We start from the raw sequence: 20,570 nt of genomic DNA, 5'->3' as shown, positions 1-20,570 counted from the left end.
AAAGGGAGAGGGAGGGGAGGAGGAGAGGAAGAGGAGACTATTCACCCAGTACAGCCTTGGCAGTGCCCTCATGGAAGGACCAGGCCAAGGACAGAGCCTCAACAAAACGTTCCTGTTTCAACAGACAGTCCACCCGCTGTGTGAGAGAGAGAAAGAGTTAGAGCAGTGAATGTCTCCAGCAGCACAGGTCCATTAAATCTCCCTCAGATACACACAGGTCCATTAAATCTCCCTCAGATACACACAGGTCCATTAAATCCCCCTCAGAGAGACAGGTCCATTAAATCCCCCTCAGACACACAGGTCCATTAAATCCCCCTCAGAGAGACACAGGTCCATTAAATCCCCCTCAGAGACACAGGTCCATTAAATCCCCCTCAGACACACAGGTCCATTAAATCCCCCTCAGAGAGACACAGGTCCATTAAATCCCCCTCAGAGAGACAGGTCCATTAAATCCCCCTCAGAGACACAGGTCCATTAAATCCCCCTCAGAGACACAGGTCCATTAAATCCCCCTCAGAGACACAGGTCCATTAAACCCCCCTCAGAGAGACAGGTCCATTAAACCCCCCTCAGAGACACAGGTCCATTAAACCCCCCTCAGAGAGACAGGTCCATTAAACCCCCCTCAGAGAGACAGGTCCATTAAACCCCCCTCAGAGAGACAGGTCCATTAAACCCCCCTCAGAGAGACAGGTCCATTAAACCCCCCTCAGAGAGACAGGTCCATTAAACCCCCCTCAGAGAGACAGGTCCATTAAACCCCCCTCAGAGAGACAGGTCCATTAAATCCCCCTCAGAGACACAGGTCCATTAAATCCCCCTCAGAGACACACAGGTCCATTAAATCTCCCTCAGAGACACACAGGTCCATTAAATCCCCCTCAGAGACACATAGGTCCATTAAATCCCCCTCAGAGACACACTGGTCCATTAAACCCCCCTCAGAGAGACAGGTCCATTAAACCCCCCTCAGAGAGACAGGTCCATTAAATCCCCCTCAGAGAGACAGGTCCATTAAACCCCCCTCAGAGAGACAGATCCATTAAACCCCCCTCAGAGAGACAGGTCCATTAAACCCCCCTCAGAGAGACAGGTCCATTAAACCCCCCTCAGAGAGACAGGTCCATTAAATCCCCCTCAGAGACACAGGTCCATTAAATCCCCCTCAGAGACACACAGGTCCATTAAATCTCCCTCAGAGACACACAGGTCCATTAAATCCCCCTCAGAGACACATAGGTCCATTAAATCCCCCTCAGAGAGACAGGTCCATTAAACCCCCCTCAGAGACACACAGGTCCATTAAATCCCCCTCAGAGACACACAGGTCCATTAAATTCCCCTCAGAGACACACAGGTCCATTAAATCCCCCTCAGAGACACACAGGTCCATTAAACCCCCTCAGAGACACAGGTCCATTAAATCCCCCTCAGAGACACACAGGTCCATTAAATCCCCCTCAGAGACACATAGGTCCATTAAATCCCCCTCAGACACACAGGTCCATTAAATCCCCCTCAGAGAGACAGGTCCATTAAATCCCCCTCAGAGACACACAGGTCCATTAAATCCCCCTCAGAGACACACAGGTCCATTAAATCCCCCTCAGAGACACACAGGTCCATTAAATCCCCCTCAGAGACACACAGGTCCATTAAATCCCCCTCAGAGAGACAGGTCCATTAAATCCCCCTCAGAGACACAGGTCCATTAAATCCCCCTCAGAGACACATAGGTCCATTAAATCCCCCTCAGAGACACACAGGTCCATTAAATCCCCCTCAGAGACACACAGGTCCATTAAATCCCCCTCAGAGACACACAGGTCCATTAAATCCCCCTCAGAGACACATAGGTCCATTAAATCCCCCTCAGAGACACATAGGTCCATTAAATCCCCCTCAGAGACACATAGGTCCATTAAATCCCCCTCAGAGACACATAGGTCCATTAAATCCCCCTCAGAGACACACAGGTCCATTAAATCCCCCTCAGAGACACACAGGTCCATTAAATCCCCCTCAGAGACACACAGGTCCATTAAATCCCCCTCAGAGACACACAGGTCCATTAAATCCCCCTCAGAGACACACAGGTCCATTAAATCCCCCTCAGAGACACATAGGTCCATTAACTCCCCCTCAGAGACACATAGGTCCATTAAATCCCCCTCAGAGAGACACACAGGTCCATTAAATCCCCCTCAGAGACACATAGGTCCATTAAATCCCCCTCAGAGAGACACACAGGTCCATTAACTCCCCCTCAGAGAGACAGGTCCATTAAATCCCCCTCAGAGACACATATGTCCATTAAATCCCCCTCAGAGAGACACACAGGTCCATTAAATCCCCCTCAGAGAGACACACAGGTCCATTAAATCCCCCTCAGAGAGACACACAGGTCCATTAAATCCCCCTCAGAGAGACAGGTCCATTAAATCCCCCTCAGAGAGACAGGTCCATTAAATCCCCCTCAGAGACACACAGGTCCATTAAATCCCCCTCAGAGACACACAGGTCCATTAAATCCCCCTCAGAGACACACAGGTCCATTAAATCCCCCTCAGAGAGACAGGTCCATTAAATCCCCCTCAGAGAGACACACAGGTCCATTAAACCCCCCTCAGAGAGACACACAGGTCCATTAAACCCCCCTCAGAGAGACACACAGGTCCATTAAACCCCCCTCAGAGAGACACACAGGTCCATTAAATCCCCCTCAGAGACACAGGTCCATTAAATCCCCCTCAGAGACACACAGGTCCATTTAATCCCCCTCAGAGACACACAGGTCCATTAAATCCCCCTCAGAGAGACAGGTCCATTAAATCCCCCTCAGAGAGACAGGTCCATTAAATCCCCCTCAGAGAGACACACAGGTCCATTAAACCCCCCTCAGAGAGACACATAGGTCCATTAAACCCCCCTCAGAGAGACACATAGGTCCATTAAATTCCCCTCAGAGACACAGGTCCATTAAATCCCCCTCAGAGACACACAGGTCCATTTAATCCCCCTCAGAGAGACAGGTCCATTAAATCCCCCTCAGAGAGACAGGTCCATTAAATCCCCCTCAGAGAGACACACAGGTCCATTAAACCCCCCTCAGAGAGACACATAGGTCCATTAAACCCCCCTCAGAGAGACACATAGGTCCATTAAACCCCCCTCAGAGAGACACATAGGTCCATTAAATTCCCCTCAGAGACACACAGGTAGAATGATATAATCGATAACCTTTAGTTTTAGACTGGTATGGTGGCAAGTCAGAGACAAACTTACCTCCCTCCAGTTCCTCAGAGTCAGGATGTGGGCTGACTGGAAGAGAAGGACTCAATTAGACAACGCTTGTGTTTCTACTTCAACTGTACACACACACACACACACACACACACACACAGACACCACACACACACACACAGAGACACAGACACCACACACACACACACAGAGACACAGACACCACACACACACACACAGAGACACAGACACCACACACACACACACACACACACACACACACACACACACACAGAGAGAGACACAGATACCACACACACACACACACACACACAGAGACACAGACACCACACACACAGAGACACAGACACCACACACACACACAGAGACACAGACACCACACACACACACAGAGACACAGACACCACACACACACACAGACACACAGAGACACAGACACCACACACACACACAGACACAGACACCACACACACACACACACACACAGAGACACAGACACCACACACACACACACACACAGACACACAGACACCACACACACACAGAGACACAGACACCGACACCACACACACACAGAGACACAGACACCACACACACAGAGACACAGACACCACACACACACACAGAGACACAGACACCACACACACACACAGAGACACAGACACCACACACACACACAAACACAGACACACAGAGACACAGACACCACACACACACACAGACACAGACACCACACACACACACACACAGAGACACAGACACCACACACACACACACACACACACAGACACACAGACACCACACACACAGAGACACAGACACCACACACACAGAGACACAGACACCACACACACAGAGACACAGACACCACACACACACAGACACAGACACCACACACACACACAGACACACACAGACACAGACACAGACACAGACACAGACACAGACACACACACACACACACAACACACACACCTACCTTGGTCCCCAGTAACACCATCTGTCCTGCGTAGCTGCAGACAGACTGGTAGCAGGCCTTCTCTCCTACTAGGGCCTAAAACACAACACTGTTAGTCTGGAGAGCAGAGGTCAAATGCCAGGACACTGTTATTCAGAGTGAAAATCAACCATGACTGCTATTTCTCAATAATACTTTTAGATACAAATGTGGCAAATATATGCCAAGAATCCTGAACAAGACCTTCGTACGGATTCAATGATTATTCCAGGAAGATCCGAAGCATCATGGTTATGTTGACTCTGAATGACTCCATGTAGAGGTATGGGAGACAGGTGAGAGGGAATCACTGGTGACCCCTCTGAATGACTCCATGTAGAGGTATGGGAGACAGGTGGGAGGGAATCACTGGTGACCCCTCTGAATGACTCCATGTAGAGGTATGGGAGACAGGTGGGAGGGAATCACTGGTGACCCCTCTGAATGACTCCATGTAGAGGTATGGGAGACAGGTGGGAGGGAATCACTGGTGACCCCTCTGAATGACTCCATGTAGAGGTATGGGAGACAGGTGGGAGGGAATCACTGGTGACCCCTCTGAATGACTCCATGTAGAGGTATGGGAGACAGGTGAGAGGGAATCACTGGTGACCCCTCTGAATGACTCCATGTAGAGGTATGGGAGACAGGTGAGAGGGAATCACTGGTGACCCCTCTGAATGACTCCATGTAGAGGTATGGGAGACAGGTGGGAGGGAATCACTGGTGACCCCCCTGCTCCTTGATTGAACAGCTTCAGTCCCCCTGAAGAGACGCTCTCCTCTCTGGCTGCTTCTGATCCAGTGACGAGGACGTTGGTCCTGTGTGACTGGACAGAGCCAGCTGCTCTCCAACAGGTAGACTGGTGATTAAAAGGTTTCATTCCAGGTAATGGTTTGTAACCTTCCCAGCTGGTTTCAACAGTTTGGTGTTTAGTAGTTGAGGTAACGGAGACGGATTCTTCAGGGGGAGAAATTATCTTGTGCAACCTTTTCCCACTCGCCAGCCTAGTCCTGTACTGTCTGACCCTGCTCCATAACCCTTAACCTTTGACCCATAAAACTTACCTGACACCCTCTACTACCACTGACCTCTAACCCCTCACCTGTGACCTTTGCCAGTGCTAGGTGATGCCTTCCCCTCTACAGCTACTGACCTATGACCCCTTTTCCATGCCCTATCACCCCTACCACTTCCCAAGCATTACTTCTCAACCCTCACTATCTATCCTACCCACCGCAACTTCTCTACCGTCACCTCTGACATCTGACCCTGACCCCTGACCCTCACCAGTGCCTGACTGACGTTTCCCCCCGTTGCCAGCGATTTAAAATGGCTGCTGTTGTAGACCAGCTGCACCTCAGCCACGTCCAAGCTCTCCAGCTCCTCCTGGCTGGGTCGGTCCACCACACGCAGCTTCTCCCCACTGTCCATCACCACCAGGGTACGACTGTTGATCCACTGTGGAGGGGGAGGGGAAACACAATAGGTGAGTGGGTGTGAAAGAGCAAGAGAGACACAGAGAGAGAGAGAGAGACAAAGGGAGGCAGGGGGTGAAGGAGAGGGATAATAACAGAGAGGCAGGGGTGAAGGAGAGGGATAATAACAGAGAGGCAGGGGGTGAAGGAGAGCGATAATAACAGAGAGGCAGGGGGTGAAGGAGAGGGATAATAACAGAGAGGCAGGGGGTGAAGGAGAGGGATAATAACAGAGAGGCAGGGGGTGAAGGAGAGGGGATAATAACAGAGAGGCAGGGGGTGAAGGAGAGGGATAATAACAGAGAGGCAGGGGGTGAAGGAGAGGGATAATAACAGAGAGGCAGGGGGTGAAGGAGAGGGATAATAACAGAGAGGCAGGGGGTGAAGGAGAGGGATAATAACAGAGAGGCAGGGGGTGGGAGAGGGATGAAGGAGAGGGATAATAACAGAGAGGCAGGGGTGAAGGAGAGGGATAATAACAGAGAGGCAGGGGGTGAAGGAGAGGGATAATAACAGAGAGGCAGGGGGTGAAGGAGAGGGATAATAACAGAGAGGCAGGGGGTGAAGGAGAGGGATAATAACAGAGAGGCAGGGGGTGAAGGAGAGGGATAATAACAGAGAGGCAGGGGGTGAAGGAGAGGGATAATAACAGAGAGGCAGGGGGTGAAGGAGAGGGATAATAACAGAGAGGCAGGGGGTGAAGGAGAGGGATAATAACAGAGAGGCAGGGGGTGAAGGAGAGGGATAATAACAGAGAGGCAGGGGTGAAGGAGAGGGATAATAACAGAGAGGCAGGGGGTGAAGGAGAGGGATAATAACAGAGAGGCAGGGGGTGAAGGAGAGGGATAATAACAGAGAGGCAGGGGGTGAAGGAGAGGGATAATAACAGAGAGGCAGGGGGTGAAGGAGAGGGATAATAACAGAGAGGCAGGGGGTGAAGGAGAGGGATAATAACAGAGAGGCAGGGGGTGAAGGAGAGGGATAATAACAGAGAGGCAGGGGGTGAAGGAGAGGGATAATAACAGAGAGGCAGGGGGTGAAGGAGAGGGATAATAACAGAGAGGCAGGGGGTGAAGGAGAGGGATAATAACAGAGAGGCAGGGGGTGAAGGAGAGGGATAATAACAGAGAGGCAGGGGGTGAAGGAGAGGGATAATAACAGAGAGGCAGGGGGTGAAGGAGAGGGATAATAACAGAGAGGCAGGGGGTGAAGGAGAGGGATAATAACAGAGAGGCAGGGGGTGAAGGAGAGGGATAATAACAGAGAGGCAGAGGGTGAAGGAGAGGGAGAGGGATAATAACAGAGAGGCAGGGGGTGAAGGAGAGGGATAATAACAGAGAGGCAGGGGGTGAAGGAGAGGGATAATAACAGAGAGGCAGGGGGTGAAGGAGAGGGATAATAACAGAGAGGCAGGGGTGAAGGAGAGGGATAATAACAGAGAGGCAGGGGGTGAAGGAGAGGGATAATAACAGAGAGGCAGGGGGTGAAGGAGAGGGATAATAACAGAGAGGCAGGGGGTGAAGGAGAGGGATAATAACAGAGAGGCAGGGGGTGAAGGAGAGCGATAATAACAGAGAGGCAGGGGGTGAAGGAGAGGGATAATAACAGAGAGGCAGGGGGTGAAGGAGAGGGATAATAACAGAGAGGCAGGGGGTGAAGGAGAGGGATAATAACAGAGAGGCAGGGGGTGAAGGAGAGGGATAATAACAGAGAGGCAGGGGGTGAAGGAGAGGGATAATAACAGAGAGGCAGGGGGTGAAGGAGAGGGATAATAACAGAGAGGCAGGGGGGTGAAGGAGAGGGATAATAACAGAGAGGCAGAGGGTGAAGGAGAGGGAGGGTGATAACAGAGGAGAGGAGAGGGATAATAACAGAGAGGCAGGGGGTGAAGGAGAGGGATAATAACAGAGAGGCAGGGGGTGAAGGAGAGGGATAATAACAGAGAGGCAGGGGTGAAGGAGAGGGATAATAACAGAGAGGCAGGGGGTGAAGGAGAGCGATAATAACAGAGAGGCAGGGGTGAAGGAGAGGATAATAACAGAGAGGCAGGGGGTGAAGGAGAGGGATAATAACAGAGAGGCAGGGGGTGAAGGAGAGGGATAATAACAGAGAGGCAGGGGGTGAAGGAGAGGGATAATAACAGAGAGGCAGGGGGTGAAGGAGAGGGATAATAACAGAGAGGCAGGGGGTGAAGGAGAGGGATAATAACAGAGAGGCAGGGGGTGAAGGAGAGGGATAATAACAGAGAGGCAGGGGGTGAAGGAGAGGGATAATAACAGAGAGGCAGGGGGTGAAGGAGAGGGATAATAACAGAGAGGCAGGGGGTGAAGGAGAGGGATAATAACAGAGAGGCAGGGGGTGAAGGAGAGGGATAATAACAGAGAGGCAGGGGGTGAAGGAGAGGGATAATAACAGAGAGGCAGGGGGTGAAGGAGAGGGATAATAACAGAGAGGCAGGGGGTGAAGGAGAGGGATAATAACAGAGAGGCAGGGGGTGAAGGAGAGGGATAATAACAGAGAGGCAGGGGGTGAAGGAGAGGGATAATAACAGAGAGGCAGGGGGTGAAGGAGAGGGATAATAACAGAGAGGCAGGGGGTGAAGGAGAGGGATAATAACAGAGAGGCAGGGGGTGAAGGAGAGGGATAATAACAGAGAGGCAGGGGTGAAGGAGAGGGATAATAACAGAGAGGCAGGGGTGAAGGAGAGGGATAATAACAGAGAGGCAGGGGGTGAAGGAGAGGGATAATAACAGAGAGGCAGGGGGTGAAGGAGAGGGATAATAACAGAGAGGCAGGGGGTGAAGGAGAGGGATAATAACAGAGAGGCAGGGGGTGAAGGAGAGCGATAATAACAGAGAGGCAGGGGGTGAAGGAGAGGGATAATAACAGAGAGGCAGGGGGTGAAGGAGAGGGATAATAACAGAGAGGCAGAGGGTGAAGGAGAGGGAGAGGGATAATAACAGAGAGGCAGGGGGTGAAGGAGAGGGATAATAACAGAGAGGCAGGGGGTGAAGGAGAGGGATAATAACAGAGAGGCAGGGGGTGAAGGAGAGGGATAATAACAGAGAGGCAGGGGGTGAAGGAGAGGGATAATAACAGAGAGGCAGGGGGTGAAGGAGAGGGAGAGGGATAATAACAGAGAGGCAGAGCCAGAAAGCGCGACAGAACAAGGCGACAGAGAGAGACCTTGGCTGTGTTCAAAACTGTGACGTATCATGAGTAAATTGTGACTGTCTGACAAATAACACTGAGTAGTTATTTATAATGCAAGGTTCTTTGTAGATCAGTCAGTCTTGACTAAAAATGTCAAATCAGCTGCGACGTCAAACACGCCCATTCAGTAAAGGTAAGAGGAAGGAACGGAGAAGGGCAGAGGGTTAAACAAAGAAGACATGGGGCCTGTGAAGAAAGACAGATCCTGAAGTGACATCATGCGGCACTTACATTCAGACTGATGATGTCACAGTTCAGCTGCAGATGTCTTTGCTTGATGACATGGATGGTTCCGGTCTCATCCTTCTTCACCTGGACACAAACAGTCAGTCAGTCAACAACAACAAAAAATCAATTGTTATTGTTTACTAAACAATGAATAATGGTAACCAGGAAGTAACCAGGAAGTGAGGTGTTACCAGCAGGAAGTGTACGGTGTCTCCTCTGCAGAATGCCAGGACGGGGTTGACCACCTTCTGAACGGGGACAAACTGCCAGGCCAGCTGGGGAACACTGGTTGGGTCCGTCTGCAACATCAACAACAATAGACAGCTCTTATTCAACAACAATAGACAGCTCTTATTCAGCAGTGTCCCAAATGGCACCCTATTCCCTATAAAGAGCACTACTTTAGACCAGGGCAAATGACGTCCCCATTCCATTTATAGTGCACTACTGTAGACCAGGGTGCCATTTCTAGCCGTTCCAATACGACAGCCAATCCACAATGAGTACTGTGGTGTATAAAACGGTTGCCAGGGTGTAGAGTGTATCAGCGAGGTGGGTGCTACAGACTGGTGGAGGATGAGGTGAATAACCCTAATACGAAGAACCTAAACAAATGCGCAAGGGCCCAGGGGCGACGGCTTAGGACCAAGGGTTTGTTGGAACAAAAGGGTTCTCCAACAATGTCCTCCAGCCTTTACAAAATCAGCGTCCTTTATATTCTCTCTGCCTGCTGTATGTGAACAAAACCTTATTACTGGCACTACCACAGTGTATGATGAAGACTGATGTACTCTAATCAGTTCAGCAAATAGCTGAATCTTTATACAATGAATAGAAATTACAGGGCCTTTCTCCTGTTCTGTTCCTAGCCAGGCAGCGTCTATAGTGCCCCCCCAGCCTCCAATCTCCTGTTCTGTTCCTAGCCAGGCAGCGTCTATAGTATAGGATAACGAGAGAGAGAGGAAGGGTTGTGAGGGAGAAGAGAGGTCAGAGAAGGATAACGAGAGAGAGAGGAAGGGTTGTGAGGGAGAAGAGAGGTCAGAGAAGGATAACGAGAGAGAGAGGAAGGGTTGTGAGGGAGAAGAGAGGTCAGAGAAGGATAACGAGAGAGAGGAAGGGTTGAGGGCGAAGAGAGGTCAGAGAAGGATAACGAGAGAGAGAGGAAGGGTTGTGAGGGAGAAGAGAGGTCAGAGAAGGATAACGAGAGAGAGAGGAAGGGTTGTGAGGGAGAAGAGAGGTCAGAGAAGGATAACGAGAGAGAGAGGAAGGGTTGAGGGAGAAGAGAGGTCAGAGAAGGATAACGAGAGAGAGGAAGGGTTGTGAGAGAGAAGAGAGGTCAGAGAAGGATAACGAGAGAGAGAGGAAGGGTTGTGAGGGAGAAGAGAGGTCAGAGAAGGATAACGAGAGAGAGAGGAAGGGTTGTGAGGGAGAAGAGAGGTCAGAGAAGGATAACGAGAGAGAGAGGAAGGGTTGTGAGGGAGAAGAGAGGTCAGAGAAGGATAACGAGAGAGAGAGGAAGTGTTGTGAGGGAGAAGAGAGGTCAGAGAAGGATAACGAGAGAGAGGAAGGGTTGAGGGCGAAGAGAGGTCAGAGAAGGATAACGAGAGAGAGGGGAGGGTTGTGAGAGAGAAGAGAGGTCAGAGAAGGATAACGAGAGAGAGGAAGGGTTGAGGGAGAAGAGAGGTCAGAGAAGGATAACGAGAGAGAGAGGAGGGGTTGTGAGAGAGAAGAGAGGTCAGAGAAGGATAACGAGAGAGAGAGGAAGGGTTGTGAGGGAGAAGAGAGATCAGAGAAGGATAACGAGAGAGAGAGGAAGGGTTGTGAGAGAGAAGAGAGGTCAGAGAAGGATAACGAGAGAGAGAGGAAGGGTTGTGAGGGAGAAGAGAGGTCAGAGAAGGATAACGAGAGAGAGAGGAAGGGTTATGAGGGAGAAGAGAGGTCAGAGAAGGATAACGAGAGAGAGAGGAAGGGTTGTGAGGGAGAAGAGAGGTCAGAGAAGGATAACGAGAGAGAGAGGAAGGGTTGTGAGGGAGAAGAGAGGTCAGAGAAGGATAACGAGAGAGAGAGGAAGGGTTGAGGGAGAAGAGAGGTCAGAGAAGGATAACGAGAGAGAGAGGAAGGGTTGTGAGAGAGAAGAGAGGTCAGAGAAGGATAACGAGAGAGAGAGGAAGGGTTGTGAGGGAGAAGAGAGGTCAGAGAAGGATAACGAGAGAGAGAGGAAGGGTTGTGAGGGAGAAGAGAGGTCAGAGAAGGATAACGAGAGAGAGAGGAAGGGTTGTGAGGGAGAAGAGAGGTCAGAGAAGGATAACGAGAGAGAGAGGAAGGGTTGTGAGGGAGAAGAGAGGTCAGAGAAGGATAACGAGAGAGAGGAAGGGTTGAGGGCGAAGAGAGGTCAGAGAAGGATAACGAGAGAGAGAGGGAGGGTTGTGAGAGAGAAGAGAGGTCAGAGAAGGATAACGAGAGAGAGGAAGGGTTGAGGGAGAAGAGAGGTCAGAGAAGGATAACGAGAGAGAGAGGAAGGGTTGTGAGGGAGAAGAGAGGTCAGAGAAGGATAACTAGAGAGAGGAAGGGTTGAGGGAGAAGAGAGGTCAGAGAATGATAACGAGAGAGAGAGGAAGGGTTGTGAGGGAGAAGAGAGGTCAGAGAAGGATAACGAGAGAGAGAGGAAGGGTTGTGAGGGAGAAGAGAGGTCAGAGAAGGATAACGAGAGAGAGAGGAAGGGTTGTGAGGGAGAAGAGAGGTCAGAGAAGGATAACGAGAGAGAGGAAGGGTTGAGGGAGAAGAGAGGTCAGAGAAGGATAACGAGAGAGAGAGGAAGGGTTGTGAGGGAGAAGAGAGGTCAGAGAAGGATAACGAGAGAGAGAGGAAGGGTTGTGAGGGAGAAGAGAGGTCAGAGAAGGATAACGAGAGAGAGAGGAAGGGTTGAGGGAGAAGAGAGGTCAGAGAAGGATAACGAGAGAGAGAGGAAGGGTTGTGAGAGAGAAGAGAGGTCAGAGAAGGATAACGAGAGAGAGAGGAAGGGTTGTGAGGAGAAGAGAGGTCAGAGAAGGATAACGAGAGAGAGAGGAAGGGTTGTGAGGGAGAAGAGAGGTCAGAGAAGGATAACGAGAGAGAGAGGAAGGGTTGTGAGGAGAAGAGAGGTCAGAGAAGGATAACGAGAGAGAGAGGGTTGTGAGGAGAAGGGTTGAGAGGAGAAGAAGAGAGTCAGAGAAGGATAACGAGAGAGAGAGGAAGGGTTGAGAAGAGAAACGAGAAGAGAGGTCAGAGAAGGATAACGAGAGAGAGAGGAAGGGTTGTGAGGAGAAGAGAGGTCAGAGAAGGATAACTAGAGAGAGGAAGGGTTGAGGGAGAAGAGAGGTCAGAGAAGGATAACGAGAGAGAGAGAAGGGTTGTGAGAGAGAAGAGAGGTCAGAGAAGGATAACGAGAGAGAGAGGAAGGGTTGTGGGGAGAAGAGAGATCAGAGAAGGATAACTAGAGAGAGGAAGGGTTGAGGGAGAAGAGAGGTCAGAGAAGGATAACGAGAGAGAGAAGGGTTGAGAGGAGAAGAGAGGTCAGAGAAGGATAACGAGAGAGAGAGGAAGGGTTGTGAGAGAAGAGAGGTCAGAGAAGGATAACGAGAGAGAGGAAGGGTTGAGGGAGAAGAGAGGTCAGAGAAGGATAACGAGAGAGAGAGGAAGGGTTGTGAGAGAGAAGAGAGGTCAGAGAAGGATAACGAGAGAGAGAGGAAGGGTTGTGAGGAGAAGAGAGATCAGAGAAGGATAACTAGAGAGAGGAAGGGTTGAGGGAGAAGAGAGGTCAGAGAAGGATAACGAGAGAGAGGAAGGGTTGAGAGGAGAAGAGAGGTCAGAGAAGGATAACGAGAGAGAGAGGAAGGGTTGTGAGAGAGAAGAGAGGTCAGAGAAGGATAACGAGAGAGAGGAAGGGTTGAGGGAGAAGAGAGGTCAGAGAAGGATAACGAGAGAGAGAGGAAGGGTTGAGAGGAGGGAGAAGAGAGGTCAGAGAAGGATAACGAGAGAGAGAGGAAGGGTTGTGGGGAGAAGAGAGGTCAGAGAAGGATAACGAGAGAGAGGGAGTTGAGAGAAGAGAGGTCAGAGAAGGATAACGAGAGAGAGAAGAGAGAGAAGAGAGGTCAGAGAAGGATAACGAGAGAGAGAGGAAGGGTTGTGAGGAGAAGAGAGGTCAGAGAAGGATAACGAGAGAGAGAGGAAGGGTTGTGAGGGAGAAGAGAGGTCAGAGAAGGATAACGAGAGAGAGAGGAAGGGTTGTGAGGGAGAAGAGAGGTCAGAGAAGGATAACGAGAGAGAGGAAGTGTTGTGAGGGAGAAGAGAGGTCAGAGAAGGATAACGAGAGAGAGGAAGGGTTGAGGGCGAAGAGAGGTCAGAGAAGGATAACGAGAGAGAGAGGGAGGGTTGTGAGAGAGAAGAGAGGTCAGAGAAGGATAACGAGAGAGAGGAAGGGTTGAGGGAGAAGAGAGGTCAGAGAAGGATAACGAGAGAGAGAGGAGGGGTTGTGAGAGAGAAGAGAGGTCAGAGAAGGATAACGAGAGAGAGAGGAAGGGTTGTGAGGGAGAAGAGAGATCAGAGAAGGATAACGAGAGAGAGAGGAAGGGTTGTGAGAGAGAAGAGAGGTCAGAGAAGGATAACGAGAGAGAGAGGAAGGGTTGTGAGGGAGAAGAGAGGTCAGAGAAGGATAACGAGAGAGAGGGAAGGGTTATGAGGGAGAAGAGAGGTCAGAGAAGGATAACGAGAGAGAGAGGAAGGGTTGTGAGAGAGAGAGAGAGAGAAGAGGTCAGAGAAGGATAACGAGAGAGAGAGGAAGGGTTGTGAGGAGAAGAGAGGTCAGAGAAGGATAACGAGAGAGAGAGGAAGGGTTGAGGGAGAAGAGAGGTCAGAGAAGGATAACGAGAGAGAGGGAAGGGTTGTGAGGGAGAAGAGAGGTCAGAGAAGGATAACGAGAGAGAGAGGAAGGGTTGAGGAGAAGAGAGGTCAGAGAAGGATAACGAGAGAGAGAGGAAGGGTTGTGAGGAGAAGAGAGGAGAGAAGGATAACGAGAGAGAGGAGAAGAGAGGTCAGAGAAGGATAACGAGAGAGAGAGGGAGGGGCTGTGAGAGAGAAGAGAGGTCAGAGAAGGATAACGAGAGAGAAAGGGTTGAGGGAGAAGAGAGGTCAGAGAAGGATAACGAGAGAGAGAGGAAGGGTTGTGAGGGAGAAGAGAGGTCAGAGAAGGATAACTAGAGAGAGGAAGGGTTGAGGAGAAGAGAGGTCAGAGAAGGATAACGAGAGAGAGAGGAAGGGTTGTGAGGGAGAAGAGAGGTCAGAGAAGGATAACGAGAGAGAGAGGAAGGGTTGAGGGAGAAGAGAGGTCAGAGAAGGATAACGAGAGAGAGAGGAAGGGTTGTGAGGAGAAGAGAGGTCAGAGAAGGATAACGAGAGAGAGGAAGGGTTGAGGGGAGAAGAGAGGTCAGAGAAGAATAACGAGAGAGAGAGGAAGGGTTGTGGGGAGAAGAGAGGTCAGAGAAGGATAACGAGAGAGAGAGGAAGGGTTGTGAGGGAGAAGAGAGGTCAGAGAAGGATAACGAGAGAGAGAGGAAGGGTTGAGGGAGAAGAGAGGTCAGAGAAGGATAACGAGAGAGAGAGGAAGGGTTGTGAGAGAGAAGAGAGGTCAGAGAAGGATAACGAGAGAGAGAGGGAGGGTTGTGAGGGAGAAGAGAGGTCAGAGAAGGATAACGAGAGAGAGAGGAAGGGTTGAGGGAGAAGAGAGGTCAGAGAAGGATAACGAGAGAGAGGAAGGGTTGTGAGGGAGAAGAGAGGTCAGAGAAGGATAACGAGAGAGAGAGGAAGGGTTGTGAGGGAGAAGAGAGGTCAGAGAAGGATAACGAGAGAGAGGAAGGGTTGAGGGAGAAGAGAGGTCAGAGAAGGATAACGAGAGAGAGGAGGGAGGGTTGTGAGAGAGAAGAGAGGTCAGAGAAGGATAACGAGAGAGAGGAAGGGTTGAGGGAGAAGAGAGGTCAGAGAAGGATAACGAGAGAGAGGGAAGGGTTGTGAGGAGAAGAGAGGTCAGAGAAGGATAACGAGAGAGAGAGGAAGGGTTGTGAGGGAGAAGAGAGGTCAGAGAAGGATAACTAGAGAGAGGAAGGGTTGAGGGAGAAGAGAGGTCAGAGAAGGATAACGAGAGAGAGAGGAAGGGTTGTGAGAGAGAAGAGAGGTCAGAGAAGGATAACGAGAGAGAGAGGAAGGGTTGTGGGGGAGAAGAGAGATCAGAGAAGGATAACTAGAGAGAGGAAGGGTTGAGGGAGAAGAGAGGTCAGAGAAGGATAACGAGAGAGAGGAAGGGTTGAGAGGGAGAAGAGAGGTCAGAGAAGGATAACGAGAGAGAGAGGAAGGGTTGTGAGAGAGAAGAGAGGTCAGAGAAGGATAACGAGAGAGAGGAAGGGTTGAGGGAGAAGAGAGGTCAGAGAAGGATAACGAGAGAGAGAGGAAGGGTTGAGAGGGAGAAGAGAGGTCAGAGAAGGATAACGAGAGAGAGAGGAAGGGTTGTGAGAGAGAAGAGAGGTCAGAGAAGGATAACGAGAGAGAGAGGGAGGGTTGTGAGGGAGAAGAGAGGTCAGAGAAGGATAACGAGAGAGAGAGGAAGGGTTGTGAGGGAGAAGAGAGGTCAGAGAAGGATAACGAGAGAGAGGAAGGGTTGTGAGGGAGAAGAGAGGTCAGAGAAGGATAACGAGAGAGAGGAAGGGTTGTGAGGAGAAGAGAGGTCAGAGAAGGATAACGAGAGAGAGAGGAAGGGTTGAGGAGAAGAGAGGTCAGAGAAGGATAACGAGAGAGAGGAAGGGTTGAGGGAGAAGAGAGGAAGGGTTGTGAGGGAGAAGAGAGGTCAGAGAAGGATAACGAGAGAGAGAGGAAGGGTTGAGGGAGAAGAGAGGTCAGAGAAGGATAACGAGAGAGAGGAAGGGTTGAGGGACAAGAGAGGTCAGAGAAGGATAACGAGAGAGAGAGGGAGGGTTGTGAGGAAGAAGAGAGGTCAGAGAAGGATAACGAGAGAGAGAGAAGGGTTGTGAGGAGAAGAGAGGTCAGAGAAGGATAACTAGAGAGAGGAAGGGTTGAGGGAGAAGAGAGGTCAGAGAAGGATAACGAGAGAGAGGAAGGGTTGAGAGAGAAGAGAGGTCAGAGAAGGATAACGAGAGAGAGAGGAAGGGTTGTGGGGAGAAGAGAGGTCAGAGAAGGATAACGAGAGAGAGGGAGGGTTGAGGGAGAAGAGAGGTCAGAGAAGGATAACTAGAGAGAGGAAGGGTTGAGGGAGAAGAGAGGTCAGAGAAGGATAACGAGAGAGGAAGGGTTGAGAGGGAGAAGAGAGGTCAGAGAAGGATAACGAGAGAGAGAGGAAGGGTTGTGGGGGAGAAGAGAGGTCAGAGAAGGATAACGAGAGAGAGAGGAAGGGTTGTGAGGGAGAAGAGAGGTCAGAGAAGGATAACGAGAGAGAGGAAGGGTTGTGAGGGAGAAGAGAGGTCAGAGAAGGATAACGAGAGAGAGGAAGGGTTGTGAGGGAGAAGAGAGGTCAGAGAAGGATAACGAGAGAGAGAGGAAGGGTTGTGAGGGAGAAGAGAGGTCAGAGAAGGATAACGAGAGAGAGGAAGGGTTGAGGGAGAAGAGAGGAAGGGTTGTGAGGGAGAAGAGAGGTCAGAGAAGGATAACGAGAGAGAGAGGAAGGGTTGTGAGGGAGAAGAGAGGTCAGAGAAGGATAACGAGAGAGAGGAAGGGTTGAGGGACAAGAGAGGTCAGAGAAGGATAACGAGAGAGAGAGGGAGGGTTGTGAGGAAGAAGAGAGGTCAGAGAAGGATAACGAGAGAGAGAGGAAGGGTTGTGAGGGAGAAGAGAGGTCAGAGAAGGATAACTAGAGAGAGGAAGGGTTGAGGGAGAAGAGAGGTCAGAGAAGGATAACGAGAGAGAGGAAGGGTTGAGAGAGAAGAGAGGTCAGAGAAGGATAACGAGAGAGAGAGGAAGGGTTGTGGGGGAGAAGAGAGGTCAGAGAAGGATAACGAGAGAGAGGAAGGGTTGAGGGAGAAGAGAGGTCAGAGAAGGATAACTAGAGAGAGGAAGGGTTGAGGGAGAAGAGAGGTCAGAGAAGGATAACGAGAGAGGAAGGGTTGAGAGGGAGAAGAGAGGTCAGAGAAGGATAACGAGAGAGAGAGGAAGGGTTGTGGGGGAGAAGAGAGGTCAGAGAAGGATAACGAGAGAGAGAGGAAGGGTTGTGAGGGAGAAGAGAGGTCAGAGAAGGATAACGAGAGAGAGAGGAAGGGTTGAGGGAGAAGAGAGGTCAGAGAAGGATAACGAGAGAGAGAGGAAGGGTTGTGAGAGAGAAGAGAGGTCAGAGAAGGATAACGAGAGAGAGAGGAAGGGTTGTGAGGGAGAAGAGAGGTCAGAGAAGGATAACGAGAGAGAGAGGAAGGGTTGTGAGGGAGAAGAGAGGTCAGAGAAGGATAACGAGAGAGAGAGGAAGGGTTGTGAGGGAGAAGAGAGGTCAGAGAAGGATAACGAGAGAGAGAGGAAGGGTTGTGAGGGAGAAGAGAGGTCAGAGAAGGATAACGAGAGAGAGGAAGGGTTGAGGGCGAAGAGAGGTCAGAGAAGGATAACGAGAGAGAGAGGGAGGGTTGTGAGAGAGAAGAGAGGTCAGAGAAGGATAACGAGAGAGAGGAAGGGTTGAGGGAGAAGAGAGGTCAGAGAAGGATAACGAGAGAGAGAGGAAGGGTTGTGAGGGAGAAGAGAGGTCAGAGAAGGATAACTAGAGAGAGGAAGGGTTGAGGGAGAAGAGAGGTCAGAGAAGGATAACGAGAGAGAGAGGAAGGGTTGTGAGGGAGAAGAGAGGTCAGAGAAGGATAACGAGAGAGAGAGGAAGGGTTGTGAGGGAGAAGAGAGGTCAGAGAAGGATAACGAGAGAGAGAGGAAGGGTTGTGAGGGAGAAGAGAGGTCAGAGAAGGATAACGAGAGAGAGGGAAGGGTTGAGGGAGAAGAGAGGTCAGAGAAGGATAACGAGAGAGAGGGAAGGGTTGAGGGAGAAGAGAGGTCAGAGAAGGATAACGAGAGAGAGAGGAAGGGTTGTGAGGAGAAGAGAGGTCAGAGAAGGATAACGAGAGAGAGAGGAAGGGTTGAGGGAGAAGAGAGGTCAGAGAAGGATAACGAGAGAGAGAGGAAGGGTTGTGAGAGAGAAGAGAGGTCAGAGAAGGATAACGAGAGAGAGAGGAAGGGTTGTGAGGGAGAAGAGAGGTCAGAGAAGGATAACGAGAGAGAGAGAGGAAGGGTTGTGAGGGAGAAGAGAGGTCAGAGAAGGATAACGAGAGAGAGAGGAAGGGTTGTGAGGGAGAAGAGAGGTCAGAGAAGGATAACGAGAGAGAGAGGAAGGGTTGTGAGGGAGAAGAGAGGTCAGAGAAGGATAACGAGAGAGAGGAAGGGTTGAGGGCGAAGAGAGGTCAGAGAAGGATAACGAGAGAGAGAGGGAGGGTTGTGAGAGAGAAGAGAGGTCAGAGAAGGATAACGAGAGAGAGGAAGGGTTGAGGGAGAAGAGAGGTCAGAGAAGGATAACGAGAGAGAGAGGAAGGGTTGTGAGAGAGAAGAGAGGTCAGAGAAGGATAACGAGAGAGAGAGGAAGGGTTGTGAGGGAGAAGAGAGGTCAGAGAAGGATAACTAGAGAGAGGAAGGGTTGAGGGAGAAGAGAGGTCAGAGAAGGATAACGAGAGAGAGAGGAAGGGTTGTGAGAGAGAAGAGAGGTCAGAGAAGGATAACGAGAGAGAGAGGAAGGGTTGTGGGGGAGAAGAGAGATCAGAGAAGGATAACTAGAGAGAGGAAGGGTTGAGGGAGAAGAGAGGTCAGAGAAGGATAACGAGAGAGAGGAAGGGTTGAGAGGGAGAAGAGAGGTCAGAGAAGGATAACGAGAGAGAGAGGAAGGGTTGTGAGAGAGAAGAGAGGTCAGAGAAGGATAACGAGAGAGAGGAAGGGTTGAGGGAGAAGAGAGGTCAGAGAAGGATAACGAGAGAGAGAGGAAGGGTTGAGAGGGAGAAGAGAGGTCAGAGAAGGATAACGAGAGAGAGAGGAAGGGTTGTGAGAGAGAAGAGAGGTCAGAGAAGGATAACGAGAGAGAGAGGGAGGGTTGTGAGGGAGAAGAGAGGTCAGAGAAGGATAACGAGAGAGAGAGGAAGGGTTGTGAGGGAGAAGAGAGGTCAGAGAAGGATAACGAGAGAGAGGAAGGGTTGTGAGGGAGAAGAGAGGTCAGAGAAGGATAACGAGAGAGAGGAAGGGTTGTGAGGAGAAGAGAGGTCAGAGAAGGATCAGAGAAGGATAACGAGAGAGAGAGGAAGGGTTGTGAGGAGAAGAGAGGTCAGAGAAGGATAACGAGAGAGAGGAAGGGTTGAGGACAAGAGAGGTCAGAGAAGGATAACGAGAGAGAGAGGGGAGGGTTGTGAGGAAGAAGAGAGGTCAGAGAAGGATAACGAGAGAGAGGAAGGGTTGTGAGGGAGAAGAGAGGTCAGAGAAGGATAACTAGAGAGAGGAAGGGTTGAGGGAGAAGAGAGGTCAGAGAAGGATAACGAGAGAGAGGAAGGGTTGAGAGAGAAGAGAGGTCAGAGAAGGATAACGAGAGAGAGAGGAAGGGTTGTGGGGAGAAGAGAGGTCAGAGAAGGATAACGAGAGAGGGAAGGGTTGAGGGAGAAGAGAGGTCAGAGAAGGATAACTAGAGAGGGAAGGGTTGAGGGAGAAGAGAGGTCAGAGAAGGATAACGAGAGAGGAAGGGTTGAGAGGGAGAAGAGAGGTCAGAGAAGGATAACGAGAGAGAGAGGAAGGGTTGTGGGGGAGAAGAGAGGTCAGAGAAGGATAACGAGAGAGAGAGGAAGGGTTGTGAGGGAGAAGAGAGGTCAGAGAAGGATAACGAGAGAGAGAGGAAGGGTTGAGAGAGAAGAGAGGTCAGAGAAGGATAACGAGAGAGAGGAAGGGTTGAGGGAGAAGAGAGGTCAGAGAAGGATAACTAGAGAGAGGAAGGGTTGAGGGAGAAGAGAGGTCAGAGAAGGATAACGAGAGAGAGGGAGGGTTGAGAGAGAAGAGAGGTCAGAGAAGGATAACGAGAGAGAGGGAGGGTTGAGGGAGAAGAGAGGTCAGAGAAGGATAACGAGAGAGAGGGAGGGTTGAGAGAGAAGAGAGGTCAGAGAAGGATAACGAGAGAGAGGGAGGGTTGAGGGAGAAGAGAGGTCAGAGAAGGATAACTAGAGAGAGAGGAAGGGTTGAGGGAGAAGAGAGGTCAGAGAAGGATAACGAGAGAGAGGAAGGGTTGAGGGAGAAGAGAGGTCAGAAGGATAACGAGAGAGAGAGGAAGGGTTGTGGGGGAGAAGAGAGGTCAGAGAAGG

The 20,570-nt window shown here is 50.6% G+C and overlaps 1 protein-coding gene and 1 long non-coding RNA gene across 2 annotated transcripts in view; one reads left to right on the top strand and one right to left on the bottom strand.

Moving 5' to 3' along the window:
* LOC127923609 (vacuolar protein sorting-associated protein 8 homolog) overlaps positions 1–20,570 on the bottom strand; it is a gene marked incomplete at its 5' end in the record, with an annotated part of 34,549 nt that overhangs the window by 2,206 nt on the left and 11,773 nt on the right. The window contains 6 exons of the mRNA XM_052507607.1: positions 46–136; positions 3,292–3,327; positions 4,250–4,324; positions 5,558–5,728; positions 9,190–9,270; positions 9,378–9,485. Coding sequence (XP_052363567.1) covers positions 46–136; positions 3,292–3,327; positions 4,250–4,324; positions 5,558–5,728; positions 9,190–9,270; positions 9,378–9,485 — 562 coding nt within the window. The remainder of the gene's footprint in view (positions 1–45; positions 137–3,291; positions 3,328–4,249; positions 4,325–5,557; positions 5,729–9,189; positions 9,271–9,377; positions 9,486–20,570) is intronic.
* Positions 10,994–20,224, top strand: LOC127923608 (uncharacterized). The gene is made up of 5 exons (XR_008114820.1): positions 10,994–11,628; positions 15,243–15,340; positions 17,548–17,849; positions 18,394–18,444; positions 20,180–20,224. It is a non-coding gene; the product is annotated as an uncharacterized LOC127923608 (long non-coding RNA).

The sequence above is a fragment of the Oncorhynchus keta genome, unplaced genomic scaffold (assembly GCF_023373465.1).
Source record: "Oncorhynchus keta strain PuntledgeMale-10-30-2019 unplaced genomic scaffold, Oket_V2 Un_contig_30183_pilon_pilon, whole genome shotgun sequence".
Taxonomy (NCBI): domain Eukaryota; kingdom Metazoa; phylum Chordata; class Actinopteri; order Salmoniformes; family Salmonidae; genus Oncorhynchus; species Oncorhynchus keta.
The sequence above is the reverse complement of the archived record's forward strand: the minus strand, read 5'-3'. Positions and strand labels throughout refer to the sequence as shown.